The sequence below is a fragment of the Pelophylax lessonae genome (assembly GCF_965119305.1).
Source record: "Pelophylax lessonae genome assembly, chromosome: 9".
Classification (NCBI taxonomy): domain Eukaryota; kingdom Metazoa; phylum Chordata; class Amphibia; order Anura; family Ranidae; genus Pelophylax; species Pelophylax lessonae.
The window spans coordinates 243,125,985-243,152,153 of record NC_138776.1 but is presented as its reverse complement, the minus strand read 5'-3'; the positions used below and the strand labels follow the sequence as shown (position 1 = coordinate 243,152,153).

General features: G+C 44.6%; 1 protein-coding gene across 1 annotated transcript; it reads left to right on the top strand.

Moving 5' to 3' along the window:
• LOC309564344 (glutathione S-transferase P 1-like) lies at positions 1 to 25,970 on the top strand (the record flags this gene model as incomplete). Its single annotated transcript, XM_082268970.1, has 7 exons — positions 1 to 61; positions 167 to 202; positions 2,198 to 2,310; positions 4,420 to 4,507; positions 8,307 to 8,410; positions 15,631 to 15,738; positions 25,623 to 25,970. The coding sequence occupies 7 exons, from the start codon at positions 1 to 3 to the stop codon at positions 25,806 to 25,808; spliced, it is 696 nt and encodes a 231-aa protein (XP_082125096.1). The 3' UTR covers positions 25,809 to 25,970.
• Positions 25,971 to 26,169: the final 199 nt, after the last annotated feature.

The following is a 26,169-nucleotide window of genomic DNA, read 5'->3' as shown; positions in this document are numbered from 1 at the left end:
ATGCAGTCACTAGTAGTGACACTCCCGTGTGGGGCACCAAGATATAGTGCAGATCGCAGAAGTACTGAATACACTGCCTATAGTAAGGTCCCTAAATTTACATATCCATGACACTGTTATTGTTATGTTTATTAATCTAGATCCTTTATTTTTTCTTGTTTTGCAGTGTCTGGATTTGTTTTAACTTATTTCCCACTGAAAGGTAAGTAAATGATTTCCTATTAGTTTATTTTTCATATTCCTTGTACAGGCTACCATATCCAAATAGCTTATCCAATTTTATATATATATATATAAATAACCAAAAGTATTGGGACCCCTGCCTTTACACGCACATGAACTGTCTGTGAGAATGTTTGACCATTCTTCCAAAAGCGCATTTGTGAGGTCAGGCACTGATGTTGGACGATAGGGCCTGGCTCGCAGTCTTCTCTCTAATTCATCCCAAATGTGTTCTCTTAGGTTGAGGTGAGGACTCTGTGCAGGCCAGTCAAGTTCCTCCACCCCAGATTCGCACATCCATGTCTTTATGGACCTTGCTTTGTGCACTGGTCCAAATCATTTGGTGGAGGGAGGATTATGGTGTGGGGTTGTTTTTCAGGGGTTGGGCTTGGCCCCTTAGTTCCAGTGAAGGGCACTCTTAAGGCATCAGTATACCAAGACATTTTGGACAATTTCATGCTACCAACATTTTGGGAACAGGTTGGGGTTGGACCTTCTTGTTCCAACATGACTGGGCACCAGTGCACAAAGCAAGATCTATAAAGGCTTGGATGAGTGAGTTTAGGGTGGAGGAACTTGACTGGCCTGCACAGAGTCCTGACCTCAACCCGAAAGAACACCTTTGGGAAGAGTCTTAGTCTGTAGGGTTCAAAATTGATTTGGCCCACCCTTTGCAGCCATAACAGCTTCAACTCTTCTTGGCAGACTGTTCACAAGGTTTAGGAGTGTGTCTATGGAAGAGTTCCCTTCACTGGAACTAAAGGGTAAAGCCCAACTCTTGAAAAAGAACCCCACACCATTATCCCCCCTCTACCAAATGATTTAGACCAGTAAACAAAGCTTAAGGTGGAACACTTAAGGTGTCAGAATACTAAGACATTTTGGAAAATTTCATGCTCCTAACTTTGTAGGAACAGTTTGAGGATGGCCCCTTCCTGTTCCAACATGACTGCACACCAGTGCACAAACAATGTCCTTAAAGACATGGGTGAGCAAGTTTGGGGTGGAGGAACTTGACTGGCCTGCACAGAGTCCTGACCTCAACCCGATAAACACCGCTGGGATGAAATAGATGGGAGACTGAGAGCCAGGCCTTCTGATCCACATCAGTTGCTGACCTTACTAATGTGATTCTAGAAGAATGCTCAAGCATTCCCATAGAAAAACTCCTAAACTAAATTTTGTGGACAGCCTTCCAAGAAGAGTTGAAGCTGCAAAGGGTGGGCCAACTCAATATTGAACCCTATGAAGGAAGACTGGGCTATATACATTATATATATATATATATATATATATATATATATATATATATATATATATATATATATATATATATATCCATCCAAGATGAAAAAAAAAGTTTTTAGTTTTGCTTTGAGTATTTTAAAGTGGTTGTAAACCCTCACACAGAGATTAAACAAATCCGCCTATATAGGTTTTACTTGTTTTTTTTTTTTTTTTTGCAGTCTTCTCTTGTCTACATCCCTTCAAAAGTGCACATTTGTGATAAAAATCTTTATTTATGCATCTGTGAGGAGTACAGAGGAGAGGGTGGAAAACTGCAGTTAGAGCTCTTATACACTGTGTGAGAGCTGACTGGAGGAAAGAGACCCCTCCCCCCCTCCCTTTTCACATAGGCAGAGGAACAAAGGAACATTCTGAATCCACAAGTCGTGTGCTTATCTCCTTCCTCGACACAAACTTTATCTCATGTGTGGGGAAAACGTCTCAGAAGTGACTTATGCTGATAACAGAGGAAGGAAGCACTAGAGAGAAACAACACTTAGTACTTTGGAGAGAGAGAAGTAAACACTGCACAGTATACGGGCTTTGTTCAAATGTCATGAATGGGGTTTACAACCACTTTAATAATGTTGTTGTGTTTGTTTTAATTCCCAGAACTCATTCATTACTGTGTTTCAATGTGATTACTTTTTTAAAAGTAAAGTATTTAAACTGTATTGATTACCAATAGGAAGAGGGGAACCCATTCGTCTGCTCTTGGCTGATAATGGAGCTAAGTGGACTGAGGATGTGATACAGCTTTCTGATTGGTTTGCTGGAAAAAGTCCCGTGAAGAAAGAAGCAGTAAGTTTGTTTTAAAACTTTTTTCTTAAGGCACACTGAGACAATAGATGATCCCCTACCTACTATTCCAGCAGAAGATGACTGTGATGCCTATGACGTACCTTTAACAGAACCGATGACCCACACTGTGTTTGTGGGCTTCCGTCAGTATACGTCTTCCTACAGTCTTGAACACATATACCAGATTTTCCCAGCCGCCCTCATACAAAGCTAGTCAACAACTTAGCTCGTACTGGAAACACTCTTTATTGAACAGTCACACAGAATTTATATACAGCATGGACCTCCCCCTCCTGATCATATTACCACACACAAGTCAGGGGTTGCCTGGATTACATTATCATATGCAGATGAATTTGTATACATAAACAGAATTAACCTGAACTAATTATCTAGCCATCTGGACAGAACAATGTGGGCTCATTAACATTTAACAATGGGACAGGCAGACTTAACACATTCCACACCCCACCTCAATAGATAGACAATAGGACAAGACTGCCAATGGCAGTCTGTCCATCTCCTACATTGAAGTACATGGAATACACATCTACGTATTGCTATGATTATTTAGGAGTCAGACTTCATTGCAACAGGCCAAAGGTCTCACAGTGTAAAGTGGGATTTAATCTTCATATTTCTTGAGAGATATTGCTGACAAATATTACTGTCCCACTTGAAGCAATCCAAACCATTAAGTATCTGTCTTTCACTCCCAGTGATGGTGAGTACCGTCACAGTATGAAATATCTTAAAACAGCCTTTCTCAACCTTTTCAACACAGAGGAAGCCTTGAAATAAATTTCTGGTCTCGGGGGAACACCTACTAGAAATTAAAAATCCACAACACATGACACATTAGTGTGACAGTCTGTGGGAAGAATGCTCCACATTCTTGTCATCATTGGGAAGAATTTCCCCCTTACATATAGCTAAAAAGAACAATGGTGTCATTGGGAACTCATCTGAGAGGCAGCAATTGCCCATTTCTCAAGGAACCCCTAGCAACCTCAGGAGGAACCTGTGACAGGAGTCACTTTCGGCGTGGAGGTTGTGGACCCCAAATTCCTTTAGAGAGGTTGGGGGGCACCATGCCCAGCCTTATGGGGCTCTCTTATGTTTAAGTCACCCTGCATCTATTATGGATGCAGGGTGACTAAGAGGGTAGTGAACACTGAGAATATGGTTTGGACTATTTCAAATGGGACAATAAAATGCATTAACAATATCTCTCAGGAAATATGGGGATATATCTTATTTCTTTAGGCTGTCAGGCACAGGAAGTGCAGCTCCTAATTTGGGCGTCCAGGAACTATGAGAGACACCATGTCTGCTAATCATTGAAGTCCTTTTGTCTAAAATAGGGTCTGAGACAGCTTTTCCATTCACCTTTTGTTAAGTGTGCTAATGAGCTCACCTGTCTGTCTGCTAGGGCAGTGGTCCTCAACTCCGGTCCTCAGGGCCCACTAACAGGCCAGATTTTAAGTATTACCTTGGGGAGATGCAGACTAGAGTACTGCAATCACTGAGCAGCAAATTATATCACCTGGGATGTATTTCAGTTATCTTGCAAACCTGGCCTGTTAGTGGGCCCTGGGGACCAGGGTTGAGGACCACTGTGCTAGGGGATTTAATTACACAGAGTAATGTGTATTGGGGATCGTATAGAAACCATTGTGTGATGTGGTGGGTGGATCTGTGTAATTAAATCATGTTGTATTCTCAAAGTGTATATAAAAGTCTGAAAGTTGGTTCAATAAACTGTTCATTCTGGTTTCACTCCAAAACTTTTACTGTCGAGTTCTTGGGGTAACTATAGCCAGATTCACGGACCCCGTGTTCCAGAGCTTAGGAAGCAGGTTACTGCCGGAGATACCCAGTCGGTGGTGTCCGGATTCCGTCACAGAACCCTGGTTGAGAAACCCTGTCTTAGAAGGTACCTCTGGCAAAGCTAAGAAATAGTGTTGGGAGCATTGGTGTGGGTGGAAGTTTTTCACCAAGGTTCCACCAACATAAAAGCAGTGTTGGGAATGACTGATTTTCTTTTGTTTATGGGACTGTTGAGCCACAAGTGAAGTTTTCCCCTAAATCTGACATAATCTTTCACAGGTGTTTGGTCAGTTGCCTCAGTTCAGCGATGGAGACTTGGTTCTGTATCAGAGCAACGCCATCCTGAGACACCTAGGACGCAAATTTGGTGAGTCTGTTTAATGCATATCACTGATATACTTTTTTTAATTTTTCTGAATAATATCCCAAGCGGGTCATGCTTCCGTTTTACCCAGATGCAAGAGCGCAAGGACTTGGATGTATAATGTGTACTTAGATAACGGTGGTCCACAACCCTATCTTCGTTAGCCACTTCCGGACTGCCCCACGTTCATGTACTGTGGCCCTTGAGCGTGAAATTACATACCTGTATATCATCTTTATTTTCGGGTCTGGGGCCCACATATGCGCCACCGGTGATCCGTTCCTGCTGTAATTGGACACAGCATAAGACAATCAGCGGGTCAGATGGGTCCCATGGTCGCCGGCACCTGGGGATTGTTCCCTAGAGAGGCAGAACAGCGGTCTGCCTATGTAAACAAGGCAGATTTCCATTCTGTGAGGGGGGAAGATGGAGATCCCATGTTTCTGCTAAGCAGGAAACCTGATCTCTGTCTTCCCCCAGTCAAAGCACCCCACACACAGTTAGCAAGCACTTCCAGGGAACACATTTAACCCTTTGATCGCCCCTGATGTTAACCCTTTCCCTGCCAGTATCATTAGTATAGTGACAGTCTAATTTTCAGCACTGATCACTGCATTAGGGTTACTGGTCCCCAAAAAAGTGTCGAAAGTGTCACTTAGTGTCTGTTTTTTTTTTGCTGCAATGTCGCAGTCCCACTATAAGTTGCTGATCGCCGCCATTACTAGTAAAAAAAATAAATAAATACAAATCTCATAAAAATATCCCAAAGTTTGTAGACGCGATAAACTTTTGCCAAAACCAATTAATATACGCTTATTGGGATTTTTTTTTTTACCAAAAACATGTAGCTGAATACATATTGGCCAAAAATTAAGAAGTAAAAAAAAAATATATATATTTTTTTCAGACTTATTCAAGTCAGCCACATTTTCACATTCTACATGAGCGTTTAAAGCAGTTTTTCAAGAACACACTTTACTAGATCCTGAAAGCTCCTGAAAGCTCCTGATGTTTCTAGATCCTGACAGCTCCTGATGTTAGGTAGAACACAGCAGGTTCTGCCTAATCCTTTCACCTTCAAGCCTTTAAAACTATGCCCCATGGCATGAATTAAAGTAAAGGAAAGCCAAAAAGGTTTTGAATAGGTAAAATTCCGGTGTCGGGGCACAACAGGAAGTAATGGGAAGTCACTACAAAGTATGGAAAATGTTCTCCAAACTAAGCAGCTACTACTGAGAAAATTGTCCCTATTTAGAAGAAGATAGAACAATGAAACCCCTGGTGATCTCAGTATAGCTCTTAGGAAGCTTTATGAAAAGGTAATAGGTGCACATACAATATCTCACAAAAGTGAGTACACCCCTCACATTTTTGAAAATATTTATTCTATCTTTTCATGTGACAACACTGAAGAAATGACACTTTGCTACAATGTAAAGTAGTGAGTGTACAGCTTGTATAACAGTGTAAATTTGCTGTCCCCTCAAAATAACTCAACACACAGCCATTAATGTCTAAACCGCTGGGAACAAAAGTGAGTACACCCCTCAGTGACAATGTCCAAATTGGGCCCAAAGTGTCAATATTTTGTGTGGCCACCATTATTTTCCAGCACTGCCTTAACCCTCTTGAGCATGGAGTTCACCAGAGCTTCACAGGTTGCCACTAGAGTCCTCTTCCACTCCTCCATGATGACATCACAGAGCTGGTTTATGTTAGAGACCTTGCGCTCCTCTACCTTCTGTTTGAGGATGCCCCACAGATGCTCAATAGGGTTTAGGTCTGGAGACATGCTTGGCCAGTCCATCACCTTTACCCTCAGCTTCTTTGGCAAGGCAGTGGTCACCTTGTAGGTGTGTTTGGGGTTGTTATGTTGGAATATTACCCTGCGGCCCAGTCTCCGAAGAGAGGGGATCATGCTCTGCTTCAGTATGTCACAGTACATGTTGGCATTCATGGTTCCCTCAATGAACTGTAGCTCCCCAGTGCCGGCAGCACTCATGCAGCCCCAGACCATGACACTTCCACCACCATGCTTGACTGTAAGCAAGACACACTTGTCTTTGTACTCCTCACCTGGATGCCGCACACACGCTTGACATCTGAACCAAATAAGTTTATCTTGGTGTCATCAGACCACAGGACATGGTTCCAGTAATCCATGTCCTTAATCTGCTTGTCTTCCGCAAACTGTTTGCGGGCTTCTTTGTGAATCATCTTTAGAAGAGGCTTCCTTCTGGGATGACAGCCATGCAGACAAATTTGATGGAGTGTGCGGTGTATGGTCTGAACACTGACAGGCTGACCCCCCCACCCCTTCAACCTCTGCAGAAATGCTGGCAGCACTCATATGTCTATTTCCCAAAGACAACCTCTGGATATGACACTGAGCAGGTGCACTGAACTTCTTTGGTCAACCATGGTGAGGTCAGTTCTGAGTGGAACCTGTCCTGTTAAAAAGCTGTATGGTCTTGGCCACCGTGCTGCAGCTCAGTTTTAGGGTCTTGGCAATCGTCTTAAAGCCTAGGCCATCATTATGTAGAGCAACAATTCTTTTTTTTCACATCCTCAGAGAGTTCTTTGCCATGAGGTGCCATGTTGAATGTCCAGGAACCAGTATAGGAGAGTGAGAGCGATAACACTAAATTTAACACACCTACTCCCCATTCACACCTGAAACCTTGTAACACTAACGAGTCACATGACCCCGGGGGAGGGAAAATGACTAATTGGGCACAATTTGCACATTTTCATTTAGGGGTGTACTCACTTTTGTTGTTAGCTGTTTAAACACTTTTGGGATTGGCTGTGTGTTGAGTTATTTTGAGGGGACAGCAAATTTACACTGTTATACAAGCTGTACACTCACTACTTTACATTGTAGCAAAGTGTCATTTCTTCAGTGTTGTCACATGAAAAGATAGAATAAAATATTTACAAAAATGGGAGGGGTGTACTGACTTTTGTGAGATACTGTAACTTCTTTTAATTTCAAAGTAAGGGATGCACTAAAGGCACTAGTGAAAGGCTAACACATTATGTGCTACTACAGTAGGCATTTTCTTTTGCCCTCTAAAAAAGTTACAGTAAAAGGTAAGAGTAGTCACTTACTTTTACTTCCTAAGCCTGCCACCTCCGGTATATATCACAAGGAATCGAGTTAAAGCGGAGTTCCGGCCTCAAATACCTTTTTTTAACTAAAAATACCCCTTTAATACTAATTCATCGCCCTTTACAGAACCGCTATTCTCATACTTACAAGTTGTACGGTATTGGCTTTTAGTCAAAATCTTACTTTTAAAAACTCTGTCTGGGCGCGGCCATCTTGGATGTGGGCATCCAAAGCGGCAGTGCAATCTGCTGTGTCCTTCTTCCTGATTCCAGGGAGTGTTCTGGGAGTTCTTCCTGACTCCACCCTCCTGGGAGTGATGACAAACAGCTCCCAGGATGCAATGCAGGGGCGGAAGTGATGTCGGTGGCCGCGGCCACAGAGGGGGGAGAAGGAGGAAGTACAATCAAAAATGCCCTGAAAATAAGGTAAGGGACCCCTGAAAAAAATTGAAAATGCCCAATTGTTGACCAGCATAGCGAGCACTCCAGGAATCACTAAAGTTGCAAAATAGGCCGGAACTCCGCTTTAAACCAATGAGACAAATTTATTACTGTTTGAGAAAATCTGGCAAATTAGCATAGTCAATAGGATATACAATCTAGAATAGAGGATAATAACCCATATATAATATAAGTTTCCTAATAATGCTTACATGTGGCTTTGCTTATACACATTGTCCTTGGCTTTCAGGTGTTGCTGGAAGCAATGATCAGGAGGTCGCTGTCATTGACATGATAAATGATGGGGTGGAAGACCTGAGACTGAAGCTCAGCCGCTTCGTGTTCCAAGAATTTGTAAGTATTGGCCCATATTGAAAAAACGATTCTACATGTGTAACAGAATGGGCAATTCATGGCTCAGTCAGGGGTAACAAGTGGCTCCATACCATAGTTTCTATGAGGGAAACTAGAACAGCTCAGAATCACTGCTTCAGTAAAACCGTTCACAACACAAACAGCTACTTACGCTTATCCAAATAAATAGCACCCCTCTTAGTGAAGTCCAGAGTAGCTCTGGTACTACTGGTGAATAGCTGGAGGGATCCAATGCTTGAGGTCAAAGGGCCACCGCACTGGCACACAGGGCCGCTGATAGGGGGAGACCACCAGTCCTCCTGTAGGGGGCCTGGACACACGGGGGGGGGGGGGGGCAACAGTATGGGGAATCAGTGCAGTCTGGGTGGAGGGGCAATTACAGAAGGAAGCCCTGTGCGGCTCTCTGCTGCAGCTGAAAGACAGTTTCTCCCCATTCTGACAGCTTTCAGCTGCTGCTGGGAGAGACACGGGGCATCATTCCTGTAATTGCTTCTCCGACACTGATCCCCCCCCCTCCCTGTTCTGCCTGCATATGATCCCCTCCCCCTTCTTGTGTGCCCCCTTTCACTGCCCCTCCCACAGCGCTGCAGGCTTCCCTGTCCTGTATAACAATAACAATGTATCAAAAAAATAATAATATTTAAACATTGTAATAATTATTTTTTTTTTTAAATTGTAAAATAAAATTGAAAACATTTTTAACATTTTAAAATAATTATATATACAGTATATATATGTATATATATATATACACACACACACACATTTGTGAATTAGCCCTTTTTAATTGTTTTTTTTTACATAAAAAAATGAATTTACGTATATATATATATATATATATATATATATATATATATACATATACACATATACACACACACACACATATGTGAATTAGCCCTTTTTAATTGTTTTTTACATTAAAAAAGTGAATTTATGTATATATATATATATATATATATATATACACATACACACACATATACATACATGTATATATATATATATATATATATATATATACACACACATATACATATATATATGTGTGTGTGTGTGTGTGAGAGTGTGTGTGTATATATATATATATATATATATATATATATATGTGTGTGTGTGCATATATTTATATATATATATATATATATATATATATATATACACACATACACACACATATGTGAATTAGCCCTTTTTAATTGTTTTTTACATTAAAAAAATGAATTTATGTATATATGTATATGTATATATATATATATATATATATATATATATATATATATATATATATATATTCTTTTTTTTTTCATCTAAAAAAAACAATTAAAAAGGGCTAATTCACATATATGTGTGTGTATATATATATGTATATATATATATATATATATATATATATATATATATATATATATATATATAGTTACATAGTTACATAGTAGGCGAGGTTGAATAAAGACAATAGTCCATCCAGTTCAACCTGTGTAGGTGTGTGTGACTGTAATCATCTAACATAGCCCTCAATCTCCTGATCCTTGAGATGTAAGTCTAAGAGTCTTTTGAAAGTCACCATACTACCCGCAGAAACCACCTCTTGTGGTAGACAATTCCACAATCTTGTAGCCCTAACAGTAAAGAACCCCCCACGTTGCCTGAGGTTAAAACGCTTCTCCTCTAATCGCATTGTATGTCCTCCAGTCCTCATGCAATTCCTTCGAATGAACAGCTTTTCTTCTAAGCTGAGATCCCCATTAAGATATTTATAAATTGCTATCATGTCCCCTCTCAGACGTCTTTTCTCCAGGGAAAATAAATCGAGCGATTGCAGCCGCTCTTCATAGGTAAGGTCCTCCAACCCCCTAATCAGTTTAGTTGCCCTTCTCTGGACTTTCTCCAGCTCCAACACATCCCTCCTGAGGACTGGCGACCAGAACTGGACAGAATACTCCAGATGCGGTCGGACCAGAGTTTTATAAAGTGGAAGGATTATAGTCTTATCTCTGGAATACATCCCTTTCTTTATGCATGCTAATATTCTGTTGGCTTTGGAAGCTGCCGCTTGGCATTGCATGCTGTTGCCTAATCTATCATCAACTAAGACTCCCAAATCTTTCTCCATTTTTGATTCCCCCAAGGGTTCCCCTCCTAACGTGTATTGTGTTTTTATGTTTTTGGTCCCCAAGTGCAAAACCTTACACTTCTCCACATTAAACCTCATTTGCCATGTCGTTGCCCACTCCGTAATTTTGTCCAGGTCATTCTGTAGGATATCTGCTTCATGCTGTGCAGTTATTGCCCTGGCCAATTTTGTGTCATCTGCAAAAACTGATAACGAACTACTGATCCCTTCCTCAATGCTGTTTATGAATAAATTGAACAAGGTTGGTCCCAGGACTGAGCCCTGGGGCACCCCGCTTACTACCTCAGACCAGTCTGAGTATGCGCTGTTTATTACTACCCTTTGGACACGGCCTTTTAGCCAATTCCGTATCCAAGAGCAAACCCTGCTGTCGATACCTGCAGACCTTATTTTATAAATTAAGCGCTTGTGGGGAACTGTATCAAACGCCTTAGCGAAATCCAAGTACACCACATCCACTGGTCTCCCCCTATCTAGCTCACAGCTCACTTCCTCGTAGAATGCTAAGAGATTGGTTTGACAAGAACGCCCATTTGTAAACCCGTGCTGGTTACTACTGATGATGTTGTTGTCTTTAGCATACTCTACGATATAGTCCCTTATCATCCCCTCCAAAAGTTTACATATTATTGATGTCAGACTGACAGGCCTATAATTTCCCGGGATATGTCTCTGGCCCTTTTTGAATATCGGAATCACGTTAGCCTTCCTCCAATCCCCTGGTACATCTCCTGTCCTAATACTGTCAGCAAAGATCAGGAACAGTGGTCTAGATATAACCATACTGAGTTCCTTGAGCACTCTCGGATGTACGCCATCCGGGCCTGGTGATTTGTTTGTGTTAAGTTTATCCAGTCTTTCCCTGATTTCCCCCTCTGTTAGCCATAGTGGCAAGTCCTGTGTATTACTACTAACCATACAGTCATGGTCAGTGTACCCTTCCTTTTCCTGCGTAAAAACTGACGAGAAAAAAGAATTCAGCACGGTTGCTTTTTCAGTGTCCTCTGTAACCATCCTCCCATCATCGTTAATTATGTGTGCAATATGCACTGCCCTAGTTTTTTTGCTGTTGATATATTTAAAGAATTTCTTTGGGTTTTTTTTACTATCCTCCGCTATTTGTCTCTCAAAGTTGATTTTAGCCATCTTGATTTCGTGTTTACACTTCTTATTTTCCTCCTTGTATTGCTGGAAGGCCGATACTGTGCCCTCTGATTTATATTTCTTGAAGGCCAATTTTTTTCCCCTAATAAGTTTTTTAACGCTACGGTTTAGCCAGCCAGGTTTGGCTTTGTCTCTTCTAAATTTATTCCCCATAGGAATGCACTGCAAGATGCCTTTGCTTAATATTGTTCTAAAGCATTCCCATTTTTCCTCTGTGGTCAGTGATCCCAGGGTTTGGTCCCAGTTTACCCTTTCCATCAATGAGTACAATTTTGGAAAGTCTGCCCTTCTGAAGTTTAGGGTTCTTATGTTCCCCACTTGCCTTTTTATATTGTTATTTATACTAAATGTGATCATCCTGTGATCGCTAGAGCCCAGGTTGTCCTGGACTCCTACCTCCGAGATTATGTCTGGGTCATTAGTGATCAATAGATCCAGGATAGCATTCTCTCTAGTAGGGGAATCCACCAACTGCGACATGTAGTTATCCTGTAAGGTTTCCGTGAATAGCCGGGCCTTATGCGAGTGTGCAGTCCCCTCTTCCCAGTCAATGTCGGGATAATTGAAGTCCCCCAATATGATGACTGATCCTAGTTTTGCCGCTTTACCTATTAGTGCTAAAAATTCCAGCTCTACCTCCTCCCCTTGGTTAGGTGGCCTATAGCAAACCCCCACAACTACTTTTCCCTTATCTTCTTCCCTATCGAGTTCAACCCACACAGATTCTAAATCCATGCTCATCCCATCCGTAATGTCACTCCTTTCTAGCACCTTTATATTGTTCTTGACATAGAGACATACCCCTCCCCCTCTTTTACCAACCCTGTCCTTCCGGTACACCGAATACCCTTGGATATTGGCCAGCCAGTCATGTGAGGGGTCGAACCAAGTCTCCGCTATTCCCACAAGGTCTATGTCTTCCTCATGTACTAACATTTCCAACTCATCCATCTTATTAGCTAGGCTCCTGGCATTAGCATATACCCCTCTTAGTTTTACGGAAGTTAAACGTGATTGGCGGTTTTGTTTATTTCTGTTTGGTCTGCTGTTCTCCCGCACAGACCCGCCAATTGATGTTGTTGACCTACTGTCGCTGTTGACCCTACAACTGCCTTCAGTCCTCTGCTCCCTCCTGACTGATTCTACTTCTGAGCCCTCCCCCCCGTCTCCTAGTTTAAAAGCCCCTCCAACTCGGTGGCCATCTTTCTCCCCAAAAATATATGTGTATGTGTGTGTGTGTGTGTGTATGTGTATGTATATATATATATATTTGGGGGGGGGGGGGTCTGCCAGGTAGGCTGTATGGGGCCCCATGATTTCTAACAGCAGCCCTGCTGGCACAGAAGTGTTCTAGTAGCCATCAAGGAGGTGCACACTGGTTCTGACAGTGGAGGGCTTTTCAACTAGCTATTTTCTAGGCTAATAAGCTGCCTGTCAAGTGGTGCATCTGTACAATGTGTACAACCTACTGCAGCAAAACTGACATTTACAAAGAAAAAAAAAAATGCTGTTTAACTGCTTGCCGACCTCCCGCCGCAGAAATACTGCAGCAGGCTGACTTGGCTGCGCGAATCGACGTATGGGTACGTCGGTTCGCGGGAGCGGTCCTGGGGGCGGGCGAGTGCGCACTGCGGGGATGCCGATCCACGGGACCGTCAGCACTGATTGCCACCGGGCACCCGCGATCGCTTCCCGCTGAGAGAGAAGGACAGTCAGCTGTTGTAAAAACAGCAGATCATTGTTCTCTCTGAAATGATCACAGAGCGTCTGTGATCCTTCTATATAGGATCACAGGTCTCTATGTTCATTTCACAAGCCCCTCCCCCATACAGCTAGAAAACACTCCCCTAGGCTCACACTTAACCCTTTGATCACTTACTGTGTTAACCCCTTCCCTGCCAGTGTCATTATTACGGTAACAGTGCATTATTTTTAGCACTGATTACTGTAGTAATGTCATTGGTCCCCCCAAAAGTGTCAAAAATGTCAGTTAGGGGTCCGATCTGTCCGCCGCAATGTCGCAGTCCCGCTAAAAATCGCAGATCGCCACCATTACTAGTGAAAAATAAATAAATAAATGCAATTATATAAATCTTTCCCCTAGTTTGTAGACGCGATAACTTATGCTTATTGGGATTTGTTTTTTTACTAAAAATATAAAGCAGAATACAAATTGGCCTGAATGGAAGAAAAAAATAGATTTTTACATTTTTGGGGGGGGGGAAATGTTATATAGTAGAATGTGAAATTTTTTTTTTTTTCCCCAATTGTCGCTCTTTTTTTTGTTTATAGTGCAACAAAATTCAAAAAACATCACACAGGTGATCAAATACCACCAAAAGAAAGCTCTGTTTGTGGGGAAAAAAAAAAAGATAACAATTTTATTTGGGTAGAGCGTCGCACGACCGCGCAATTGCCTGTTAAATTATTGCAGTGCCTAATCGCAAAAAAAGGCCTGGTCATTAAGGGGCAAATCCTTCCGGTCCAGAAGTGGTTAAATTGCCAGCAAATGCCAGATTTGGCAACACACATTTCCTTTTGTAACAAAATGGCTGGGGGATTTCTCTTAATATATACCAGATCTATCCTAAATGAGGGTTTGGTATAGAGGTTAATGGGGGACACCCCCCCCCCCCTTACAATTAATAAAATGGCACTAAAATTACATAGCATTCCATTATTATCATTGATGAAAGTCTTAAATGGATGTCAAAGGCCCACCATCACTGATCTATAGCATAGGTGTGGACCAGGCCCACCATCACTGATCTATAGCATGGGTGTGAACCAGGCCCACCATCACTGTTCCATAGCATAGGTGTGAACCAGGCCCACCATCACTGATCTATAGCATAGGTGTGAACCAGACCCACCATCACTGATCTATAGCATAGGTGTGAACCAGGCCCACCATCACTGATCTATAGCATAGGTGTGAACCAGACCCACCATCACTGATCTATAGCATAGGTGTGAACCAGGCCCACCATCACTTATCTATAGCATAGGTGTGAACCAAGCCCACCATCACTGATCTACAGCATAGGTGTGAACCAGGCCCACCATCACTGATCTATAGCATAGGTGTGAACCAGGCCCACCATCACTGATCTATAGCATAGGTTTGAACCAGGCCCACCATCACTTATCTATATCATAGGTGTGAACCAGGCCCACCATCACTGATCTATAGCATAGGTGTGAACCAGGCCCACCATCACTGATCTATAGCATAGGTGTGAACCAGACCCACCATCACTGATCTATAGCATAGGTGTGAACCAGGCCCACCATCACTGATCTATAGCATAGGTGTGAACCAGGCCCACCATCACTGATCTATAGCATAGGTGTGAACCAGGCCCACCATCACTGATCTATAGCATAGGTGTGAACCAGGCCACCATCACTGATCTATAGCAAAGGTGTGAACCAGGCCCACCATCACTGATCTATAGCATAGGTGTGAACCAGGCCCACCATCACTGATCTATAGCATAGGTGTGAACCAGGCCCACCATCACTGATCTATAGCATAGGTGTGAACCAGGCCCACCATCACTGATCTATAGCATAGGTGTGAACCAGGCCCACCATCACTGATCTATAGCATAGGTGTGAACCAGGCCCACCATCACTTATCTATAGCATAGGTGTGAACCAGGCCCACCATCACTTATCTATAGCATAGGTGTGAACCAGGCCCAACATCACTGATCTATAGCATAGGTGTGAACCAGGCCCACCATCACTGATCTATAGCATAGGTGTGAACCAGGCCTACAGTAAAATAGAAGAGCTATAGAATAGGAAATGGTCTTCAATATAAATAGACTGAATGAATGAAAGTTATTACAATTGTTCTGATATTCTCATTAAAGTCATTTTTGTTTAACAGGAAACTGGGAAAGAGAAGTATGAAAAAGATCTACCAAATCAGCTATCAGTATTTGAAAGGATCCTTTCTAAAAATTCTAACGGGACCAAGTTTCTGGTGGGAAACAAGGTAACTTACCATCAGTAAACTAAACTGAATAAAAGATTTGAGAAGAGGTATAATATGGATTAAATTGGTATTGCTGATGTTAAGTCCACATATATCAGAACACCTGATAAGCACATGGACACCAGACCCAAACCACATAGATGATTTTTACCAGTGTAACCAAAAATCACCCATCACACTGGTTAACTGGTTATGTATTGCATGAACCATTGCTAGAAACCTCCAAGAGTGTGATCACAATAGTAATGCTTGTTTAGATTTTGGAGAAAGGAGAAGGAGATGGCATAAGCATGCTGTAGTGTAGCGGAAACAATGAATGGATATTTAATGATCTGTCTGGCCTATGTCCACTGAGCATTTGACTGTAAGTAGCTGCTCCTTAGAGATGACTCAGACGAGATAACTGCTTGATCTGGCCAGATTAGTCACCTTTATACAAATATATATATATATATATATATATATAGCCGATGCAAGGATTTTTGTCTACTTAGACGAAAGTGCATTTTGATGCCCCCTCCCCCCACCCATCTGGCACCCTTCACATCATTCTCCTGCCACACTCACCATTGTGACAGGAGAAGGGTATCTGGGCCAGGGGCGGATCCAGAGTCTAGTCTCGGGAGGGGCACTGCCAGAAAATAAGTTGTTGCTTACAGGTTCCCCAGAGCCCCCCCCTCCTTACATCAGGATCCCCAGAGCCCTCCCTCATTACATTAGGGCCTCCAGAGCCCCCCTCCCCTCATTACATCAGGGTCCCCAGAGCCCCCCCCTCATTACACCAGGGTCCCCAGAGCCCCCCTCCTTACATCAGGGTCCCCAGAGTTGCTCCTTGTTACATCAGGGTCCCCAGAGAGCCCCCCTCCTTACATCAGGGACCCCAGAGCCCCTCATCTTACATCAGAGTCCCAAGAGCCCTCCTTGTTCTTGTTACATCAGGGTTCCCAGAGGATCCCTTCTTTACATCAGGGTCCCCACAGAGCCCCCTCACATCAGGGTCCCCACAGAGCTCCCCCCTTACATCAGGGTCCCCACAGAGCCCCCCTCACATCAGGGTCCCCACAGAGCCCCCCTCACATCAGGGTCCCCACAGTGCCCCACCTTCACATCAGGGTCCCCACAGAGCCCCCCCCCTCACATCAGGGTCCCCACAGAGCCTCCCCTCACATGAGGGTCCCCACAGAGCCCCCCCATCACATCAGGGTCCCCAAAGAGCCCCTTCTCACATCAGGGTCCCCACAGAGCTCCCCCTCACATCAGGGTCCCCACAGAGCTCCCCCTCACATCAGGGTCCCCACAGAGCCCCCCTCACATCAGGGTCCCCACAAAGCCCCCCCGCACATTAGGTTCCCCACAGAGCCCCCCCTCACATCAGGGTCCCCACAGAGCCCCCCCTCATATCAGGGTCCCCACAGAGCCCCACAGGGTCACACATTAAAAAAGAGCCTTTAGATTCAATTGTACAATTCAATTGTACTTACATGTAGGCTGACACTCTGTGCTGGAGTAGCTGGAGGGAGGAAGTGGGTGGAGCCAACACTCCACCCGGTGCGCAGCAGAGGAGGAAGGAGGCTCCACAGAGAATGCTGGGGCTTCACTCTCCTCCTCCTCAGTTGACTTCACTGGTTGCTAGAAGCCGGGCGGCGATAGCAACCAGTGCAGTCACTGCTGTATAGGCCAGCAGCGCGGCGGCGGCAGTACTACAACAGAGTTCCCCCCCTCCCTGGATCCGCCACTGATCTGGCAGTGGGAATGAGGGGGGGTAATTGGACAAGAGGGGGGCAGTGGGACAGGAGAGTTGCAGTGGGACATGAGCAGGACAGTGTCACTCTGATCACACACACCTTGGGAATCACCAATCCTCCCAAGTGGGGGGGGGGGGGCAGTGTAACAGGTGGTGGGGCAGCGTGACAGGAGGGGGGCAGTGGGATAGAAGGGGGACAGTGTCATAGAAGGAAGACAGTGTCACAGGAAGGGGCAGTGTCACAGAAGGGGGCAATGTCACAGAAGGGGGGCAGTGTAATTGTGATCACACACACAGACCTTGTGAATGACCAGTTCTCTCAGATCTCACCTATCCTGCAGCAGCTCCTCCAGATGGTGTAAATGTAGAGGATCTGGTGCCAGGAGTGGTAGCTGTGCCCCATGCAGACAGGCAGGAGAAGATCTCCAGTGGCAGCTGCAGCACAGAGCAGCGGGAAGGGGGGCTCCTCTACCCTGACCTCCTCCTCTTCTTCCTTCTCTTCCCACGGGCCCTCCACCAGCACCCCTTGGCCTGGTCCACCCCGTCCACTCAGGCGCACTCCTTCATTCCTGATTGGAGCCTAAATGACTGTAAAATTCCATTGTAAGTGTGTTTTTGATCAGTGGACTCACCCCAATCCCCGGACTCCTCAGAACACTGTGATCAGCTGTACCCTGAACAGCCTCTGCGATGCCAGGTGAAACCACAACACACTCGGAGGGGCTAAGCTTCCCCTGCCAGTTAACCCAGCAGCCCATGGCTCATTGGTCTCAGGACCAACCTGTGAGCTATCTTTCCTGCCGCTGGCCAGGCCTACCCGTCAGGGCTCTGACACTCCTACCTACGCGGGCATTGTGTGTGCACACAGAGGACGGGCTGACACTGCTGGCTGTGAGGGCCAGTGCAAGGATGTTGACAAATTACACTAAAATTATGATTCTGGTATAAAAAAATATTGCAAAGTTATTCACAAATGAAATAAATAAATATTTTTTAAATGTTGCATTTCATTTTAAAAGTGAAGTATAGAAGTGCTCATATGTGAGGACTAAAGCCCACTGTCGGCTGTTGGGATCCCCCCAGATGCCTGACCCACAGCTGGCTCAGCTTCTCAGCGCCCCACCCTCTGCTCCCACCCCCTCCTCAGCCTGGCACTCCAGTGAGCACTGGAGGGGCAGTGCAGAGAACGATAACGGACAGTGCTCAGAGCAGACTGAGAACTCAGACTTTCTCAGAGCCAGCGGGGGGACAGCTGCAGCATCAGACCGATGCTTCAGCATAGGGGAGACTATTTTTTTTTTTTTTTTAATTCCTCGCTGCTCCTTTAATGTCACACTAAAAAAATGAACACAAGGAAAAAAATTTAAATATTAGGAGCTACTAAAATAAAAATAAGCAAACAAAAAAATTATTAGGAAAAAAAATAGTTAATGGGAGAAGGGAAAAAAGATGAAATTAGGACTGTTTAGGATAAACCATAGGTTAATAAGACCCGGTTCACACTGATGCGAGTGCCGGGTTCGCATGTAATGTCGGAGCGCACTGCTCCGACATTACATGCGATCAGCTGTGCGGTGCGAGTTTAGCCATACAGTTTGTATGGCTAAATTCGCATCGCACCCGGTGCAAACACGCACAGGAGGCATTTTTGCAGCCGCATCAGGATCGGATCGCACAGCGGTTCACACTTGTGCGATCCCATCCTGTGCGAACTGCACGATCGCACTGCGATATGCGATCAAACTGGGGGTGTCGTTAAGATTACATTGACACCCCCAGCGGATCGCATATGGCAGTGTGAACTGCCGGGGGTGCGTGTGCGATGCGGGAACAGGCTGCGAATTCGCAGCCTTCCCGCATCGCAATAGTGTGACCCGAGCCTAAGGCGTTACATAGGAGCAAAAAAAAAACATTTTTATACTTGTTTGGTTGCCTAACTGATATCATAAACAGATGGAATTGTATTCCTTTGATCTGCAGATGAAGAAAACAGAATAGATACAAATGTAACAATGTTACACAGCAATTTCTGGCTATCATTGAGAATTGACAGCTGGAAATTGACAGCAACTGCCGGTGTTCTATCAGAATACCGCTACCTATCAGATTCTGCGAACGGAAGTGACGTACAAACTTGAACAACTTACTGCGCATGCGCCATGCGTTCCAACATGGCTGCTATGCATTCCAATAGGTTTCCTAATGTGACAGAACGCGGGGGAGAGGCGGACATCTTCTTACACCCACGCAAGTCTTGAATTTTACATTTATTTTAGCAGTACAGTAAACTCACCTTATATACTGAATCACAGTATTACATTTGTATTATTATTGTATTCTAGTAAGTATAACGAGAAACCTGCAGGTAGAAGGTGGCGACGGCCATCTTGGTACACCCTGCACTGCTCAGCGGCAAACTGATTATATAGTGAAATACACAATTTCACTCGGTCGCGGTGAAATAGTCTATTTCAGTATATAAGGCGAGTTTACTTCTAATGAAAAAGTAAAAAATAGTCTGGTGCGCTAGTATAGTGAATAATGTCTGAGTGATATATGGTGAACCACAAGCAAACACTTGCTACACCTTTATCACTATTAGACCCAATGGGATGTATTGTGATAACCGGCACTCTAATCAAACAATTGGCACTTTTCCACTGCAAGTACCGGCTCGGCTCTACTCGGCCCTGCTTGGCCCGGTTTGCTTTTCCACTGCTGGTACCGCATGGTACGGTGTTGGAACGGTTCGGTACGGTACGGTATGGTTTGCTTTTCCACTAAAGTAGTACTAAAGTTAAGTGGGTGGGATAACAACAGGGTGGGTGGGATTCTCTGACCAATCAGTGGCTAGTAGTGACTGCATGCAAAGGATTGTGGGATATGGTACCGGGTATGGTACCTCTTGGAACCACAATCGAGGTGGTACTGTTTTTGAGAGCCGTACCGTTCGGTTCCATGCAGTGAAAAAGCGCCGCCGTACCGTACCAAACAGTTCCTACACCACACCATGCGGTACCAGCAGTGGAAAAGCACAAAAGCGAGCCGAACCGTTCGGTTTCATGCAGTGGAAAAGCGCCATTATAAACCGTTAAGTGATGTAAACCATATATATATATACATAAGTGACACGTTATGACAAATATACAACAACCAATATACTCCCACACAAAGTGGAATTGAATGGGAGATTCCCAACAAAAGAAAGGGGAAGAGAACAAATTAAATAAAAGTGTCCAAATAATAATGTCCAGATTGAACTTCCAAAAACCTTTCAAATTCCGGACCAACCAAAAGGCATTAGTGATCTCCACGTGAAGAATTCTAGTCAAAACGGTGTAGAGCTTCAACCCCCGTGTGTTAAAAGTAGCGTGATGCCCACCACCTTTAGGATTGGCCTCTTACCAGTAAATAGGAATATAAGGGTGAGGTAGCCTTCCCAAGAAGACAGTTCCCTGTGCTGGAAAGGGGATAGTGCACTTCACCACCCTTCTTGGAAGTGATAGGCAAAAAAAGCCTCTTACCGGATGGATGTCTTGTAGCGCGTGTATCTGCCCCTTTAAGGGCTTCTCCACATACGCCCCAGTGGATCCACACTTGGGTCTCTTATGAATGGTACTTGTTATGCCTCGTACACACGCAACGATTATCGGCCGACCGATCGGCCGACTTTTGTCCAGAGTTGTGTTTTGTTGGTTGGACTGTGCCTAGACTGCACACAAATTTTCTCGGCCAACAAAAATCGACTTCAGAAGTGATGTCATGTGCTGGTTTACTTTCCTTGTGTTTTTTCTTCTCTGAGCATGCCCAGTCTTGCTCATCAGATTTTTGTCTGCCGAAATCTGTACTGACTGACGGAAAATCGGCCGTTGTGTTAACGGCCAACAAAAATTTTATAGCCTGCACACCAGATTTTATTCGGCTGAAAAGTCGGAGTCGGTTGTCGAAAGCATTATACTAACAAGCCGAAAATCGGCCGATCGGACGTTGGCCGAAAATTCCCGGCCAATAATCGATGCGTGTGTACGAGGCATTAGGCTCTTAGAACTCCTTGGACCACATCCCAGCTCAACTCTCCTGCTAAAATAAATGTAAATTCAAGACTTGCGTGGGTGTAAGAAGATGTCCGCTGCTGCTTCGTGTTTTGTCACATTAGGGAACCTATTGGAACCCATAGCGGTCATGTCACAATGCATTGCACATGCGCAGTAGCTTGTTCTTGTCCAAACGTCACTTCTGGTTGCAGAATATGATAGGTAGCGGTATTCTGATAGAACACCGGTACATGAAACTAGGCAAGAACCAACATTTTATCAAGTACCTAAGCAGAGGCCGAGGTGCTGAGAGGGATTCCCTTGTGGTTAAGTGCAAGGCATTCCTGAAGATGGAAACAGGGAGTGCTGTGCCCAAAGGAACAGGGGTCGCCAGCTGCGACAGGCTCCGGCGAAGGGGATGACTGCTGTAGTAGTAGACAAGCGGAGCGTACTGCAAGGCAGGCTTCCTTGGGAGTGTCCGGAGAAGGTTGCCAAGGGTGAGAAAGGAGCGAGGTCAAGGTCAGGCCAAGTAGTCAAGCACAGATTATCAGGCAGTAGAGGAATCCGAAGGAGCAAGCCAGGGGTCATACACGGGAACAGCAGACTGGAGCAGAGTAGGTAAACAAGCCGGTGGTCGGAGCCAGGAGAAGAGACAAGACAGGTTAAGGCAAGCCGGGTTGGTAATGGGTAATCCAAGGTAACGAAGAACAGGAACACAGGAAAGCTGAAGATCATCCAGCAACTAATTGCTGGACCAGGCTGGTTTAAAAAGGCCACTGGGCGCCAAAAATCATTACACCTTGCGTGCGTGCTGGCGCACATGCATGCGCACTGGCGCATTAATCTTCCCAGAGAATATCCATTCGCGCATGCATGTAGCGTTAGTGAAATTCTATGCGCCATTGCTCTATTCTGCAGAGTGTTGGCTACAGATCCAGTTCGTTTATGGATAGTTATCTGACACATTTGCAGTGCAGAGGTGTACTGATGTAACGCTCCTGCGTTTTATGTATAATGTGGATTTACAGCTGCAGAAATATTCCACTTCAGTAGTCATGTAGAGAAACGCTGAGACACCAATTCCAACTCCCAAGACTCATCATGTGTGGATAGTCTCAATTCAGCAAGTAGATACACACACTCAATAAGATGTTCCTAGAGTGACTTATATGTATAGTAATATAGTGATGATAGGCTGAAGAGACAGGTTGGGTAGAGATGGTAGATGACAGACACTTGAAAGGAATGTTCTTGAAAGTAAGATAGTAGCAGATGGGATGCAGATAGGTTAAGCAATCATGTATGGTAGCAGATGATAGAGTAGCAGGTGAACATACAGGATAGACCAACCCTGTGCAAGAGCAGATGGTATTAGGCTCAAGAGCTAGCAATCTTAGTTAATGCAGATGTAGTAATAGTCCTTAGTATGCAGAGCTAGATAGTGTAAGCTTTAGTATGAAGGTTATAGAGGTTTCCCCTGTGGGGTACTTATCACTAGTAGCAAAGTAGTAGAGGAGAGGTTCGGCAAGAGCGGATGATCCGGTAGCGGGATACAGGGATCAGCAGTGTGGTTCCGATAGCGAGGTATGCTTGCAAGCATGAGAGCTTCAAGGCAGATTATGCGGCGTTGAACGAACATGTGAGTGAGACCGCCGGAGGTTGAAATAGCCGCTCCAGCGGCGCTCAGTGATGACAGCATCGGTCTTAATGGTGTATGCGCACCTTACCAAAAGAGAATGGTGGGGCGCATACACTTAGGAAAAGTGGAATTAGGGTACCAAAGGTACCAGAACATTACAACTGAAGTCTTACAGACACTATCAGTGCAGGGGATCTCTTTCCTGATACTACAGCTGTCACACAGACAACACAGAGGCTGATGAGTTAGTGGCTGGGAGGACAGAGCCTGATGGGGATTCAGAGTTCACCCACTAGAACACACTAGTTCCCCATCAGGTCCGCTCCCCTTGTAATTGGCAGCAGGCAGGAGGCGGATTCAATAGGCAATAGACAGCCTGCTATTGGCTATTGACCCTCCCACAGCTTTCTCACAATTACAAGGGGAGCAGATTAGATGGGGAGCTAGCCCTTAATTTTCCCATTAGGCTCCGCCTACTGTCACTGTTTGTTAGGACAATTGACATGGATAGTTAGGCGCTAATACATGAACATCTATATATAAAACTGCACTGTAAATGCAAATAATAAGTCCCTGTAATGTCCTTATAAAGGAAGATAGAAGTCCACTGTGCAGGACTGCCCTTCAGAAGGAGGGGAGTGAAAGCTGCTTCCCCAAACATGTAAAGAAAAACAGACAAAAAGGCGCCTCTGAGTGTAAACTGTATGATAAAGATTTATTAAGACACATGTAAAACTTACATGGAAGTTCGTGTGAACAAGCCTGTGGGATGATATTGATATGATGCCCAAAATGACGTCTGGAGGAGAGGAGTAGAGGCAGTGGTGCCCGAGCTGGTGCTGTACGGTGTCTCTCACTCGCGTCCTGCTGTATCCGGCTGGAGATGGAACGAGATGAACCCCCAGCTGGGAGCGAGGGCTGAGACGCACGATGGTAAGTAAGCGTCACTCCTCTGCTGTCACAAGACCGCAACGCGTTTCGGAGCATGGGCAGTGGATGGAAGAAAAAAAGGCACGCTTCTTTTTTCGTCGCGGGCTTGTGACGTCAGAGGAGTGATGCTTACTTACCATTGTGCGTCTCAAGCTGGGGGTTTATCTTGTTCCATCTCCGGACGGATACAGCGGGATGCGAGTGAGAGACACACCATACAGCATCAGCACGGGCACCACTGCCTCTACTCCTCCAGACGTCGTTCATATCATCCCACAGGCTTGTTCACACAAACTTCCATGTGAGTTTTACATGTGTCTTAATAAATCTTTATCATACAGTCTACATTCAGAGGCGCCTTTTTGTCTGTTTTTCTTTACTGTTTGTTAGGAGCCTGTTGGCTATAAAGCTCACAGCGTCCTTGACTAAAGCTGGGTACACACCATACAACTTTTGTTGTTAGATTTCCTTTAGATTTACCTTCAAATATGTAGTGCAGGGGCCTGCCTGATTGCATACAAATTGAAAGTGTTTAGGTCTGACCTCATTATATGTTTTTGGTAAATCTAAAAGAAAAAATCTAAAGACGATTGTATAGTGTGTATGGCCCATAACAGTGATAGGTGGGGAGGGGGAGGAGTAGCGGCAAAAAAAATGCTGCTCTGCTACACAGTGTACAGAGACAGGCATGCTGTATGCCAAGTTGGAGTTACATAGTTACATAGTAGGTGAGGTTGAATAAAGACAACAGTCCATTCAGTTCAACCTGTGTAGGTGTGTGTGGCTGTAATCATCTCACACAGCCCTGAATGCTCTGATCCTTGAGATGTACGTCTAATAGTCTTTTGAAAGCCACCATACTACCCGCAGAAACCACCTCTTGTGGTAGAGAATTCCACAATCTTGTAGCCCTAACAGTAAAGAGGTACTTCTTTTTTTAGTTTCTTGCAGCCCAGTAGCGGCCCGTCCATTGGGGGCTCAAGGGCGCCGCCCCCCCTATCCGTGCGTCCAGCCCCCTAATCTACATGCAGGGCGTCAGACGCATGGATTCCAATGGGGTTTTTTTTTTTTTTTGAAGCACGGGCTTAGAGCCAGGAGGTTCTAATAGGCTTAAAAAAGGATGGGCTCGGGGACTGAGCACTGCGCCCTGAGCCCACCCAGTTGTGTGACAATAGCGAATGAATATTTGCTATTGCCACACTAATTCTCCTCCTGGCCAATCAGGAAGTGGGTCCTGAGACCCGTTTCCCAATTGGCCGAAAGGAGAAGCCATGCTATTGACGAAGGAGGAGGAGGAAGGAGACGCAGGGGAAGCCGCCGCCCAAGGTCAATGAGCTGGCGACCGGGGGGGGGTGGTTGGGTGTGCGGGCTGGAGCTGGTGTGGTCTGGGGGGGGGGGCATGGTGTGGTCTGTCTGCCGCCCCTCCCCCTGCCCATGGAGCACCAGCTGCCACTGATGCAGCCAAAGATTGCTGACAGAGTGTTATTATCGCTGTTAAAAGTCAGGACGCGAAAATCACATATTTTTTTTTCTACAGATTTCCTATGCAGACTACAGCCTCTTGGACGTCCTTTATTCTCACCTCAATATCCTCCCGGACTGTCTGTCTTCATTCCCCCTCCTCACTGCATACAAAGAACGCATTGCATCACGAAGCAACCTCAGTGAATATCTGAACTCCGAGGAATGTAAAAGCAGACCATTTCTTCCAAAACAAAGCTAAATACTACTGGACCATGATGACTTACCATACAGAAGTCTACCTCCTATATTATGTAGAGTAAACCATGTGCTTCCCCTTGCTATGCCTTTAAACAGTACATATGCATAGAGAATGTTTTGAGCTCTTGGTTGTTAACTTTCTCATGTCACAGTACTCTAGCAATCCCTAGATAGCAGCTGTGAAGATCTGTGTAAAAATGCACTTCACTTTCACCAGGGATCGCTAAAGAACTGTGACATGAGAAATATGGAGCAATACCAAGTTTACAACAGCCTCATTGCCCGGATCTGGTCTTCCTAGTAACCCTTAGTTAAGTAATGTAAAATGAATGTACGTAAAGTAATTTGTGATATAGTTTCTT